The sequence below is a fragment of the Bos indicus x Bos taurus genome, chromosome 22 (genome assembly GCF_003369695.1).
Source record: "Bos indicus x Bos taurus breed Angus x Brahman F1 hybrid chromosome 22, Bos_hybrid_MaternalHap_v2.0, whole genome shotgun sequence".
Taxonomy (NCBI): Eukaryota; Metazoa; Chordata; class Mammalia; order Artiodactyla; family Bovidae; genus Bos; species Bos indicus x Bos taurus.
In genome coordinates, this window is record NC_040097.1 from 32,429,841 (window position 1) to 32,444,299 (window position 14,459).

The 14,459-nt window shown below is 45.8% G+C and overlaps 1 protein-coding gene across 2 annotated transcripts in view; it reads right to left on the bottom strand.

The window, feature by feature from the left end:
* Positions 1-1,560: 1,560 nt before the first annotated feature.
* PDZRN3 (PDZ domain containing ring finger 3) overlaps positions 1,561-14,459 on the bottom strand; it is a 269,522-nt gene continuing 256,623 nt past the window's right edge. For both annotated transcript variants that reach the window (XM_027523614.1, XM_027523615.1), the window contains 5 exons: positions 10,391-10,489; positions 9,166-9,228; positions 5,967-6,068; positions 4,661-4,777; positions 1,561-4,033 (listed from right to left, as the gene is read on the bottom strand). In XM_027523614.1, the coding sequence (XP_027379415.1) occupies positions 2,483-4,033; positions 4,661-4,777; positions 5,967-6,068; positions 9,166-9,228; positions 10,391-10,489 (1,932 nt within the window). In that variant the 3' untranslated portion in view covers positions 1,561-2,482. The remainder of the gene's footprint in view (positions 4,034-4,660; positions 4,778-5,966; positions 6,069-9,165; positions 9,229-10,390; positions 10,490-14,459) is intronic.

Consider the following 14,459-nt stretch of genomic DNA (forward strand, 5'->3'; position numbering starts at 1 on the left):
CCATAGACGGCAGCCCACCAGGCTCCTCCGTCCATGGGATTTTCCAGGCAAGAGTACTGGGGTCGGGTGCCTTGCCTTCTCCGGTATTGGTGCTAGCCAATAGAAATAAAGTGTTGAGTCACATCTGTGATTTAAATGTTTTTAGTAACCACCTGAAAAAGTAAAAAGCTGAAATTGAAATAATTTAATCCAAGATATGCGAAGTATTATCATTTCAACATGCAAAGAACTACTGAAGTATTTTGTCTTTTTTTTAGTACTACGTCTTTGAAAGACATTTTCTCAGAACAGCTCGGTTTAGACTAACCGTATTTGTATGTGTTTAATAGCCAGCTGTAGCTAGTGGCTACTGTGTTGAAAGGTATAGCACTGGATAATCAGTAAATTCTCATTTCTTTCCCCTTAGATTTTAGGAATAAAGTTGAGTCACCCATCCAGGGGGAGTGGCTGTTATGGAGAATCAGAAGTCTGCCCTCCTTGTGCCAATATATAACACTCTGATCTTTAATGAGAACGCATGAGGCAGGTAAAGCTATTTCCCCAGAGAAACCCACGCACTTAACTCTTACAACCTGTATATGTCTCACAGCAACTTGTAATCCATCTGACTGTTCTGGGTCTTGGTAACACATGGACTAGTGAGGACAGATGGGAGGTAAGAGAGCTGGAGCCAAAGATCCAATCATCTGTTGGAACTTTACCTTGGAGAGTATTGAAAACCATGGTGCTAATAGTCCACCTTTTGCAAAAACTCACGTAGCATGGGTAATGATCTTTGCAGTGCCTGGTCTTGCAGAGACAATGAACAGATATATTTATTCCTCCCCATTAAGATATCAGTGTCTTATCTTCATTAGGTTGTTCTAATGGAAGTATGACTACTAATAAGTCTTTTCTGACTGCAAGGGAGGAATTTTGGTTCAAACAGGGTGTGTTGAAGGAATCGAAGTCGCAGACACCTAAATACCTGGATACTTCAGGTTTCAGTGAGAAATTATCTGGCATCAAGGTAAGTGAAAATGATACACTTTGTAATCTCATTCATTCATTCATGTATGTGTCTTTTCAGGAGGTATTATAGCTGAAACTTGTGTGAATGTTGTAATCAGGGAACAGTATGTAACAAATTCATTATGTAGAATCCTGTGGGTTGTTGGAGTCTGAAAGATACCAGTTTTGAAGCCCACCTACTTTGGTGTACCTTGTTATTCTATGGAAATATTATGGATTTTGCAGATGTGTCTTAGAAATCCAACATCTCAGAGATGTTAGATATTACTGACAGGCAGTAATGGTTGCCAGAAACCAAAGAAATTTCACAGAAATTGTAAACATGATGTTGGTTGATAAACTTGCTTGTTCAAGTCTGTAGGGTAGACGTGGGTCAAGTTGAGGCTTTCTGTAAGGCTAGAGTAAATGGTGAGTGTTTGATTCCTTTTTTTTTTTCCTAACAGACTTTGTACATCTGTCTTTGGATTCCAGGCAGGATGAAGGTATTGGATGATCTGAAACACTCAAATTCTTCTAAAGCATCAAGTAAGACCATGAAGGAAAGAAGGAAACACTGCAAAAAAGGCTTTTATTTTATAGGCACCACTGCAAAATGAGGAACACTTCAAAACATAGAAAATAATAATTTATTTTAACTTCATTTACTTGTTTATAACTAATCATGATTCTGTGAATTTGCTTGTAAAAGTCTCCCTTTGAATCTACAAAGCAAAGGTTTCTCCTACAATGAGCACTTAAAATTCCACAAACCTTCTCCATCCACAACTTTCCTGTACATGCAAAAAGTCCTCCAATGAGTTGCAGTATTTGCAAACATGCTGTAAACTCCCACAAAGTTGCATTATATTTTGCCTTCTGTTAAAACCTTTACACTCTCTTGGGAACTTTAACCAGAAAAAATGTTTACTGTGTATCCCAATTCTAAACACCTCTGGTTTGGTTATGTGCATTATATATAGTTAACCACAGAGTTTGGTGGGTTTGAGTTGAAGCTTTGACCTAAATAATATATTAATGGTCACTCCTATGAAACACATTCAGCAAAGTAACATTATAAAATAGAGCTCCATTAAAATACATACCAGCAGTCATATCTGTGTTTTCAGCAGAAAAGGAAAAAAGCGTGTTTAACTTTCTTAATATGAATATAGTTTAAACAAATTATTCTGTGAAGGTATGCGTAGTAAAAGATCTTTTTGAAATTTAAAAACTTTATGTAAAAGGTAAGGAGTAAAAAAGTATCCTTGCTGTTTGAAAAAAAAGCTGTTTGGTTAATATTGCCTTCCAGGATAGTAGTTAAGGGTGGTTTTTCTCCACTTAAGACACCCAGAGTGGTAGGGCTCGCTAATTTAGACTATAAACATGATGTTGCGATTTATCTTATATACAAAAACTTGCCGCATTGAACGAGGCAGGAATTGCTACCCCAATGGTAGTGTTCGCTTTTATGTACATAATGCAGAAGTGAAAATTATACAGTAGTCACCGAGAGGAATGAATTGTATACTCTAGTGCCGTCTGGCGATTTTGCGCCGTGGGTTAAGAGTTCTTGGATTGTCATCCAGTTATCAAATATCTTTTTATTCCTCTTCTTCATCATCTTTTTGTGGCTGAGTTCGAGGATATTCATCTCCTTCCTGTCGTCGGCCCCCTGCTGCTCCTTCAGGCAATCCAGCCGGCTCTGCATCATGAACTCGCGCCGCCGCCTCTGCTCCTTGGCCCTCACCACGTGCTGCTTCCTCTCCTCCTTGCTCCAGTAGCGCCCCATCTTCAGCTCGCTCACCGCGTCGTCGTCCGTGGTCATGCCGCTGCGCTCTTCTCGGATCTTGAGCGCGCGCTCCCGCAACAGGCGATCCCGCACCGGGCGCTTGGTGATGTAGCGCGTGCCGTCGCTGCGGATCTTCACCTTCCACTCCATCCTCGGCTCCGACTGGTTGGCGGAGTTCAGGTCCTTGCACATGCTCACCAGGCTCATCTGGCTCTGCGCGTACTCGACGGCCGACTTCTGCTGGATCAGCTGCATGTAGCTCTGGTAGTGCTGTGCGTGCGCGGGGATGTGGGCGTGCTTGTAGGGCGAGTGCGGGAAGGGCGGCAGGTACGAGCCTCCCAGCTTTGCGCCGGGGGTGGGGCTCCCGCTGCCGCCGCCACCTTCGTCGCTGGGCTTCCTCTCTTTGCTCTCCGGAGCCGGGCTGGGATCCAGCTCTTTAGGGGAAGGGCTGTAGTTCGGGGAGCCCCCCTCGGAATCTTCCGTGATGGAGAGCAGGTTCTTGGGGGACGGCCCGTAAGCTTCCGCGGCACCTTCTCCCTCGGCCGCCCTCCGCAGGGAGTTGTCGGGGGACATCTCCAAGGTGAGTGGGGTGCTGCGGCAGCTCTCGCCGGTGTTGTAGGCGCTCGAGCTGTCTTTGTCGGACTTCTCGGGCAGCTCGGTGATGTCCGCGAGCTCGCGCCTGCGCCCGTCCACGCTGGTGTTGTAGTTGCGGAAGCCGCTGTTGTGCAGCATCCAGGGCTCGCGGAACTGCTCCTTGAGCTGCTGCATCTTGTGCGCGCGCACGATGCTGAGGCACTCCAGCTCGATGCTGCGCAGCTCCTCGTTGAGCAGCTCTAGCTCCTTGTCCACGCTCTCGGGGTCGCTCTTGCTGGCGTCCAGGGTGCTGCCGGGGTAGTAGAGGCCGTAGGGGCCGGTGCTCTTCACCTGGCACTTGAGCTCCAGCAGCTCGCGGAAGCGCTCGCACTCGTCCACGGGGATGCCCAGGTAGTCGGCGTCGGCGCAGTCGGCCGAGATGAAGGACTCGTTGCTGAAGGGCAGGTCGCCGCTGCCCAGGGTGTCCTGGCTGCAAGTGAGCTTCCTCTGCCCGGCCAGCGGCGGGGAGGCCGCAGGGGCATCGTCGCCGTTGTTCTCCTGCTCCGAGCTCTCGTCATTGCGTGTGCTCTCGTCCGTCCGGCCCACGCCGCTGTCTTTCTCGTGCTGGTTGGACAGGATGGTGGCCGTGTCTGTAGTTCCCCCGTCTTCCTCGTGCTTCTTCTACACGACAGAAAACAAGAACACTTGGTCACGGGGAGGGAGGCTGGAGGGACGGTCCCGGGTGCCACTTTTCCGGTAGGAGGGAGGGAGGGACTTGGGTTGCTGAGATAGTTAGCTTGAGAAGTTCCCCTAGGTGAGCCGCTTCACCTCCATCTGGGAAAGGAGGACGATCACTTGACCTACTGAATGATTGCGGCTCTTCCAGTACCTCTTACCAGGAAGCAGGAGGCACAGAGGACATCCTTGAGTGCCTAAGGCACTGGAGTGGTTCCAGCATCTCTGACAACGGTGGTGGCAGAGGAGGGGAGGGGAAAGGGCGCCAAGCAGCTGAGGTTAACAGAGGGAATTGCTTTCTCTGATCTGCTCTTTATTTTGTCACCTGTGTTTTCCAAACAAGTATCAGAAGGTCAGTGGTACCTTGGCATTACTGTTCTGCTTTCTAAGCCCAGCAGCACTGTCTCGGTCTGGGAGGATATCAGCTTGCTTTTCATTGGTGGGCAGACAGAAAAAGCACTGATTTTCTTTTGCCAGCTGGTGGGTTTCTCAGGATCCTAAGCATCATGGGGTGGGGGGTGGGGTGGGCAGCAGACTTCCCTGCTGTTGGGAGGGAGGGGCAGCCAGCGGTACCTGCTGCAGGACGCTGGCCGTGAACTGCATGGCCTGGTGGTGCTGCTCCTCCAGCATGTCCATGTGCAGGTCATCCAGAAAGTCGTTCCTGTCGTCATCCAGCCAGCCCTCGTCCAGCTGTGGAGAGGCAGCCACCCACCCAGGCTTCAGAAGAGGCCCTTTTTGCTTCTTCTATTTTATTTATTTTTAGGAAAGGACATGACCTTGGGGAATCGCATTTCTAGGCTTCCTCCGGGAGTCATCCCAATGCAGTCTGCCTGTTGTTTGGCTCTCTGACAGACTCTGACCCCATCCTCAAGGTAAAGACCCCTCCCACCCTCCACCACACATCTAGGGGCGAGGCTGTGCCCTGCTGTTTTGCTGTTGCAGGGTTAAGTGCCTTCGTGCACTTCAGCTACTTGCCGTGAAGGAGGCCACTGAGTTAGGGGATCAGAGAGCCACAGCCCTGGCTCCTCTCCTGCTGGGCCCACACCCAAGTTTAGCAGGCCCCAAGGAGAGAGCGCGGGCAGTTTGGGACAGAGTTCTTTCTGATGAACAAAGGTAGGTCTGCTAACTACCTCTTAGTCTTGGGCAAGGGCCTGTCGCCTTTATCAGGCTCTTGTCTCTCTTGCTCATAAAAAGCAGACTAGTCAGGGGTCTGAGATCTACACATCTGGCCTGCAGCTGCACCACAGACCATATACAACCCCCAAAGCCAGTCACATTTCTTACTTGGCCCTTTAAGAAAAAGTCTGCTCAGTAATGTTTCTTTTGCTTTTTAAAAGTAAAAACTATTACGGGTAAGATGTACATTGTGATGATTTGATGTGCATAGTGGAATAATGACTACAGTCAATTAACGTATCATCTCACAGTTACTACTGTAGTGTGTGTGATGAGAGTACCTGAACTTCACTCCTAGCAAATTTCCAGTAGTCATTACAGTGTTGGTAACTATAGTCATCAGGCTGTATGTTTCTTGCACTCTGCCATTGTAATGAGACCCACACAGAAAGTGGTCGGGGTCTTGGGCAGTCAAACATTTTGATGGCCATGACCCTGGCTGTGTTTTTCCATGCCATTATGTTTCTTCCTCTTTTCCTTCATTACACTCCCTGCATTAATGAAGCTTCTGGGCATGCCGTGTAAATGCCAAGGTGGATATCTGCACCTCCCTTAAAAGGCCAAAGCAAGAGATAGACTGGAAGTCAGATTACCTTTTCGGGGCACAGGGTACCTTCAAGTTCTGATTCAATATATTTTCTGCAGGGCAGGAACTCCGTTAGTGATTTTACAACTACAGACTATGTGCTGGAAGCCGCCTTACCTGGAGCTCGGGCCTGGCAATTAGCAATGAGAAGTTCTTGTTTTCTTCACTGGTTAGCAGAGCTACAGCCTCTTCACGGTTCTGTACCTCTATCCCATTAATCTACAAAGAAAAAGGTGGAGGGGTGGATGGTAGCATGATTAGATTGTTGAACACGATTCTCTATTATTTCAAGCCTGCATCCATTGCCCAAGCACAGCTGGAACAGAGAACTTCCAGGTAGGTTGAAAAGAATGCTCGTTTTCACAAGGAAAGGCCTTGTTCAGTCTGAAGCACTGTCTCTGCTATAGGAGACAGACTCCATAGGAATAGTTCACGAGATGAGGCTGTGTGAATAGGAGTAACTGGGACTCCAGAAGGCCGCACTGAGAGAAATCACAGTGTTGTGAAGAGGGAAAACATCTAAGCAATTTAACAAGACAGAATTAAATATATTCAGGAAGGAGTATAAGTGGAATATACTTAAGCATGACTACAGATGTTTCTGAAAAATATGGAAGAAAAGAAGCAATGGGTCTGATGTGAATATGATGGTATTATTTAGGGTGTTTTGTGTTCCAGGTTTGACACCAACGTGTTTAGGTGGGACAAAGGCAGATAAGTTCATCTGTACCATTTTTCTAGGTTACACATATAAACAGTATTATACAATACTTGTCATATATATACAACAGTATGATACAATCTCCGGAGAACCCCACTCCAGTACTCTTGCCTGGAAAATCCCAGGGACGGGGGAGCCTGGTGGGCTGACGTCTATGGGGTCGCACAGAGTCAGACATGTCTGAAGCGACTTAGCAGTAGCAGCAGCATTATACAATCTCACCATCACACCTGATCCCTCTCTTGCAGGATTTTTGCTTCCTGTCCGGTCACCTTTGAGCTCTGCTGGTCTGGAGGTCTCAGCTCCAGGGGACTCAGCAATGGTCCCACTTACAAGCTGGAAGATTGAGCCTTCCATCCGAGTCTTATGCCTTATAACAGCACAGGGCATCATCGATCTCAGTTAACACTTGCTGCAGCGCAGTGAAGGCAGAGAGGGCAGGTAAGGAACTCAGTGTTTCCAGACCCAGTGGTAGATGCTTGTGGAAAACTAAAGCAACTGAAAAAGCAGTTACTACTGAGGATTCAGCCCCTTTAGGAATAAAAGTTGGGTTGAAGTCCAGGGAAGTATAGAATAAGCAGTGGAAACGGAAATGAAAATTACTCATAGGGAGGTATATAGTGATAGAGAGAAACAGAGTGGATTATAAATGAGAAGAAAGGAATGAGCAGAAGTACAAGGTAAGCCTTCTCCCCGTAAGAAAACAATCTCAATTTCTGCGAGATTTAAAAAAGGGCATAACAGAACTACCATATGATCCAGAAATCCCAATCCTGGGCATATATTCAGACCAAACACTAATGCAAAAAGATGCATGTGTCCCTGTGTTCATAGCAGCACTCTACAATAGCTAGGTAGGACTGGAAGCAACTTATTGTCCAGCAGCAGAGGAATGAATAAAGATGTGGAACATATGTACCATGGAGTATGTCTCAGCCATAAGAAGGAAAGAAATTGTGTCATTTGGAGAGACAGAAAACAAATATACATTAAGGCCTGCATGCCTGTGGAAATTAGAAAAATGGTAGAGATGAACTTTCCTGCAATACAGTAGTAGAGAAACAGATGTAGAGAACAAATGAATGGACACCAAGAGGGGGAGGGCTGGGGTGAACTGGGATTGACATATGTACACTACTGATACTATGCATAGATAGATACCGAATGAGTTCCTACTGCACAGCACAGAAGCCTCTGCCCTGTGGTGACACGGGATATATGTATCATGTAGCTGATTCACTTCGGTGTACAGCAGAAACTAATACAATAAATGCCAATCAAAGTCTCTGACAGAGAAACTGATAAAGAGGTGGTACTTAACACACAATGGAATACTACTCAGCCATAAAAAGACTGAAATAAGCCATCTGCAGCAACATGGATGCAGCTATTAATAGATATTATCATACTCAGTGAAGTAGGTCAGGGAGAGAGAGACATGAATGCCATATGATAGCTGCTATGTGGTATCTAAAATATGACACAAATGAAGCTATTTATAAAGCAGAAACAGATTCAGAGATGTAGGAGTAGACTGCTCTTTGGCTAGGAGAAAGGAGAGGAATGGGTTGTAGAAGTTTGTGTACATGATACATATATATACACACACACAATGGCTAAAATAACAGGGTCCCCCTGTGGAGCACAGGGAACTGTATTCAATATCCTGTAATAAACCCTAAAGGAACGCATTTTAAAGCAACCGTACATCAACAGAAAGATGTTATCTGTATTTTAATTTTTAATTTAACAATAAAAAACAGACTAGCTACAAGAGGAACAACTGGTGTATTTTATATTAATTTTGATTGCAGTAGAGTTGCTCTAAAAATGTGGTGTTAGCTTCTCCCGCACAGCAAAGGGACTCAGCAGTGCGCATATGTATACCCCCTCCCATTTAGGTCACCACAGGGCATGAAATCCAGTGCCCTGTGCTCTACAGTAGGTTCTTATTAGTTCTCAATTTTACATATAGTATCAGTAGTGTATATATGTCAATCCCAGTCTCTCAATTTCTCCCATCTTCCCCTTCCCCCTTGAAATCCATGTATTTGTTCTCTACATCTATGTCTCTATATTCAGATGGTCTCATTTTGACTCCAAAGAGCAACAGATATCATTTACAGATAAATTACTCTTAAAAGCCATTCTATATAGTAGTTACCTGCTGAGTCAGAAAGTTTAAAAGACTGCGTAAAGTTGAAATGCCTGGCCCAAAATGAATCCTTCAGAGAAAGATAAAATGAGCATTATTTGGGGTCACCAGAACTGTGGACCTGATTTGTCCTGTGTTATCTTTGGTCCAAAGAGAAGGACAGGAAGTGAGACGAGCTGACTTGTGTGGTGTAAGGCGCGGGGGCGGCCTGCCTGTTTAGATGGGGCAGCCTCTCTCCAGTTTGTCTCGGGTCCTACCATGCCCTGTGTCCTGGTGTTTTCCAGAGCTGGTATTTCGACCCTAATTTAACTGGTCTGCCTCACCACACATCTGGTTTTGCAATACCGATAGCTGTTTGTTAACTTCTGCATTTTCAGCCCTAAAGCTATTACCTTGAAGCAGTCTGCTCTTAAGTGAATGAACAGAGGACGCTGACCTACCTGGATAATGCGGTCTCCTTCTCGGATGCGCCCGTCCTTGGCCGCAATGCTGTTAGGGTCAATCTGAAACACACGGCACTGAGTGGGTAACTCAGACATGCACGAAAAGAAACCAAGAGCACCGTCCAAAGTCTGCCTCCAACACGTCATCATGCTCATCCCTCTGTTTTTGTTTTACAGAGAAATAAACAAGACTCAGTGTCGTGCAGGGAGACACAAACATGGATTGATAACGTTTCCAAGCCCTTTCCAGGCCGTGGTCCTGGACTCTTGCCTGCAACCCTGCTTCCCTGCCCACCTGAGGGGATGGAGAGGCACAGCTAACAGTTGTTTCATACCCAGAAAGGAAAAGCAAAAGTGTGCTGGCATACACGTGAAAGGGTACCTTTCATTATGTGGTCTAGCAGTGATGTTGTCATTATTTTGCCAAATGTGTATATTACATTTTGGAAAGGAACTTGACAAACAGAATCTAGTTGAGACAAGTGGGATTGCATTTTAGAGAGACACCCCCACATGCAGTAATGGTGGGCCAGCTGAAGCTTAGTAGATGAAGTCGACTCAACGGGATGGGTAGAAAGCCTAGTAGTCACATCCCTTGGTTCAGCCCATCGAGATGGATTTTATTTCCTGATAGAATGGGGCTTGTGTGCTACTAAAGATGGGCTGCAAGGTGAGATACCCATACTGAAATCATCTGCTTTGCATTGGCTTCTCTGGGAAGAAGAAAATACTTCCGTCTGTGTACTGGGTTGGTCAAAAAGTTCATGATGGAAAATACCAAATGAATCTTTGGGCCAACCCAATACTTCGAAGTTGCACTGTGAACTCAATGATATACATTCTAGCAAAAGAAAAAAAATCAAGAGAAACAGAAATACTTGAAAAAGTGTAAATGACTCCCTCCCCCATCCCATTCAGTGAACTGGAGATGGGAAACGGGAATCTGCTTTTCCCTCGGGGTTGAATACACAAAACCAAGCAAACGGCTCCATTTTATGGCCGATTTGCAGGCTTCTGAAGGATAATTTTGCCTTATGCGCTGACATTAGAACTTAACCCCTATGTAGGGTAGTTTCATGGAGTGTGATAAAGGGGACAAAGAAATCTGCCTGTGTCTTTCCAAAGACATCTCAATAAGCCAGAGCTGCTTAACACATTAAAAGGAAAGAAAGAATACAGCCTCTGTCCTGCTACGATAGTTATAAAAAATGAGCCTCAATACCTCGCTTATATAGATGCCAATGTCATCTTCATCATCTGTCCGGTAGCACACCGTGAGGCCCAGCTTGTCCTGGCTGTTCATTCTGTAGAGATCCACTTCCTAGACAAAGAAAAGGGCATTCCCTGTGAGACTCCAACAGGCAGAGATGGCTGGGAGGACATCAGATGCTTTAAAAAACATTTTGTTTAAATGATGAACTGGATTTCTTTGCATTTGCTGTGGGCAGAGCGGTTAACTTACTAAACAAAACGTGATTATAGGCAAGAGATCAATGCCGAGGGCATTTCTGACCTTTCAGTCAATATAAAGTCATTTTGAAAATAGTTATTTTATTGATCCCACCGAAGAAAAATTATCCATATTTCACACAGCATCGAGACTTCTGGTGTCGGTCTTTTCAAAAGCATTCTTTCAATGTCTGCCACCAATGAGAATATTTCCAAACCATCCAGCCATTTCAGTACAAATGTTTCCAATGTGTTTGGTTAGATTATTTCACGTTGCGTTCCCTTAATATGTGCAGTAATAGAACTTGCAAACAGATTACACATAAATTGATCCAAGGAAGGAGGGTAACGTGATAGCATGCAATTAATGCTTTCCACAACAGCTGTGATATTTACAGTCGAGAAATTAGTTTCAGACGCTATTACAACAAATTAAATAAGATAAAAGCGAAGTGAGCCCAAATGCGAGACACATGGGCACAGCGAGCGCCACTGTATTTGACAATTAAACTGTGCTTCGGAATGAAGTCAGAACTTTGAAAATGGTTGGAGCCTTGGGAGCAAGAGGCCTGGTTCTCTGAAAGCATTCCTAGGCCCCGTCTCCCCTTCTGCCCGCACTGCCAACCGCCCAGGCGAGACTCCACAGCACCCAAGTACAGGCCTGTGCAAAGGGCTGCCTGCTAGTAAGTTTCCAGGCAGATCCCCTGGTCCGGTGTTTACTGCTAGCTGCTTACTAACCAGGAGGGGCTCCAAGATGGGGCCTGTCTCTGGGACTATTTCCTTGCTCCTGGCTCCTCTTAGATGGTGGTGAGGATAGGGTTGTTTCTTTGGTGAAGCTCAAAGCAGTTATGGAGCAGACACTCCTGAACTCCCTCCCTGGGTGCCCAATACCACGGACACTTTCTAGGTGGAAGAACTGGAGGTGCTAAGGCCCTGTGAGCAAGGAAAAGAGAGATGCCCTGAGGGTGGTCACGTAAAGGGGCCACTAGGCCAGTGTGGGGAGCTTGGATTTTATTTCAGCATCCTGGGAAGCCTTGAGTAACTTTTAAGTGAAGACTGCCAAGCTCTGCTTGATATTTTCAGCAGTCTTTATGGCTACTGTGGAGGTGCTGCTGACGAGCTGGGGCTCTGAGGGCAGATTCCCGCTCTTTCTAGCAGCTTCATCATTGGGTTTTATGGGCTTGTGACTATATCTAAGCCTGTTTCCTCACTGGTGCGTGTCATCCTGCCGCTTGGACAGGGTGGAGAGTGACTGAGACAAGACCGCCGAGCTCAGCGCATCGCCTGGCCCGGAGAAAGTCTACAGGAAACAGGAAGGATGATTGTGTGCAGGCGGTTTCTAACCCAAGTCACAGCAGTTGTTTGTAGCCAAGTGTGTGTGTTTCTCACGTGCCCCCACCCCCAATAAGATAATTTTATTTTCTGAATATTGACATGTTAATTAATTCAGTGACTTCCTCATTAAAACTTTAGCAATCTGGTATATTACCCAGAAATGAAATCCTATTATCTTTCCTTGTGTTTTGAGGAAAAGACTAAGCAGTCACAGAGGCACCAGACGTTCAACCGCAAGGGTGTGTTCTTTACAGATACTGTGGAGTTGCCTATGTGCACACTGCCCACGTAGTGGTCTCACAGCATCCTCACGTCCCAGCTGCATGCCCGAGTCTCCACCTCAGGTCACACTTCATCGGGGGACAGACAAAGGCGAGACTTGCTCTGTTTTAGTGCTTTCCTAACAGGTAATGTGGGCTTCCCTGGTGGTTCAGTGGGAAAGAACCCCTTGCCAATGCAGGAGACGTGGGTTCAATCCCTGGATCTGGAAGATCCCCTGGAGAAGGAAATGGCAACCCACTCCAGTATCCTTGCCTGGAGAATCCCATGGACAGAGGAGCCTGGCAGGCTACAGTCCATGGGATCCTAGAAGAGTCGGACATGACTAAACCACCACAAGAGGTAGTGGAAATCCGTGGGGATTTCATGATGACTTGTTTGGGCCCAAATGTACCACTGCAGCCCCTGAGCCCTGGCTTCACGGTAGAAGCCAGCTGGTTCTGGAACAAGTACATGTGCAACCAAAGCAGGGAGAAGGCTAACTGGAGAGGTTTTAAGACGCAACTAAGAAAAACAAATACTGTGATATGACTTCTACCAGAGTACAAATCCTAATACAGGTTATAGTTTTCATTGAATGATCAACCACCAAGATGAACAGCTCTTCAGAAAGATCAAAAGGTATCAGAGCTCTGCTGGGCTTCATTCTAATAGGACGTGAAGTATGCCTCGGGGTCATGATGAGGTAAGTACGGAAACCAAGGGCAGTGTTTGAGACTCTGTCCTGATGGCCAAGGATACGATTTTCAGACTTGTCTCATCGACTAAGGCATAAGACTCAGTATTATTGAACTGAAGAGGCAGGCAAGGGGTGAGTTATATAGAGTCTCACTTTGGTAGAATCACATATATATTGGTCAGTGACATGTTAAAAATGTAACCACCCACCTAACCTGGTCATCCTGGACTTCCACCACTGATAGTCTCAGAAGCATGACTCTGTAACACGCATCTAGAATTGAGGGATCCATTTAAGAACCCAGGAAAGTGAAAAGTCTTTCTTGGGGGAAAAAACCAGCATGATGTGCTAAGAGTATTCAAGTAGGAGCTAGGAAGACTCATAAGAAATGTGAGAGATGGGGGTCTGATGTGTTTAAAAAAAAAAAAAAAGATACTCATTTGGCCCAGTGCCAGTAATGTAAGCAGTGTGAAATCTACAATCAGTATGATTTTCATAAAAATGTAACTTGAAAATCATTTCTACCCCATTTTCATCAATATTTTGATGGCCAGATAGTTGAAGAACTACTTATTGAAGTGGACATTAGTTCATATTGCTACTGGTGGGATGATTTCTTTCTCTGAACTTCCCCCTTCTGATTCTTCCAATTTCTTCCAACAGATATGTTACTTTTATAACCAGAAAGGAAACTTTCTCAACAAATTCCCAAAGACAAATGCACCCCAGTGTTCACTGGAGCACTGTCTACAACAGCCAAGACATGGAAGCCACCAAAAGATGCGCTGACCGACGAATGGATAAACAAGATATGGCACATTATACAATGGAATATGACACGGCAATTGAAAAAAACCTGAACTAAGACCTTTTCTAGCAACATGGATGGACCTGGAGATGATCACACTAAGCAAATGAAGTCAGAGAACGACACACAGCCTGTCAAAACACGAACGGAGTCACCAACTTAGAAGACAAACGTATGCGCCCCAAAGGGAAAAGGTGGCTGATGGGGAGGGAGGGATAAGTTAGGAGGCAGCTGGGATTAACCTGTACCCAGTGATATATGTGAAACAGATAATCAGCAAGGACCTACTGTATGGTATAGGGAACGCAACACTCTGTAATAACCTATATGGGAACATAACCCCTAAAAGATTAGATAGATGTTTATGTATAAATCAGTCAATTGGCTGTACCCCTAAAAGAAACAACACTGTAAGTGAACTATATTCCAATATAAAATAAACAATCTAAAAGGAAAAATAAAGACAAGTCAGTGATACTTCCCTCGGGCCTTGGTGACCTGGGCTGCCGTCACGTCCTTGGAGCCTGAGAAACCTTGGGTCCAGAGGGCTACACTGTGATGGAGATGAAGAAGCTGGGGAGGACGTGCCTGCAAATGAGCCCCACTTGGACCTGGACTGCCCCATCCCTTGTGGATGGGACTCCAACCTCCAGATCCAGGTGGGTCCTCTTACAGCTCAGCCAAGCCTAGTGCACACAATGGACAGTGGACCCTCTGGGCCAGAAGAGCTCAGAAAAAGTA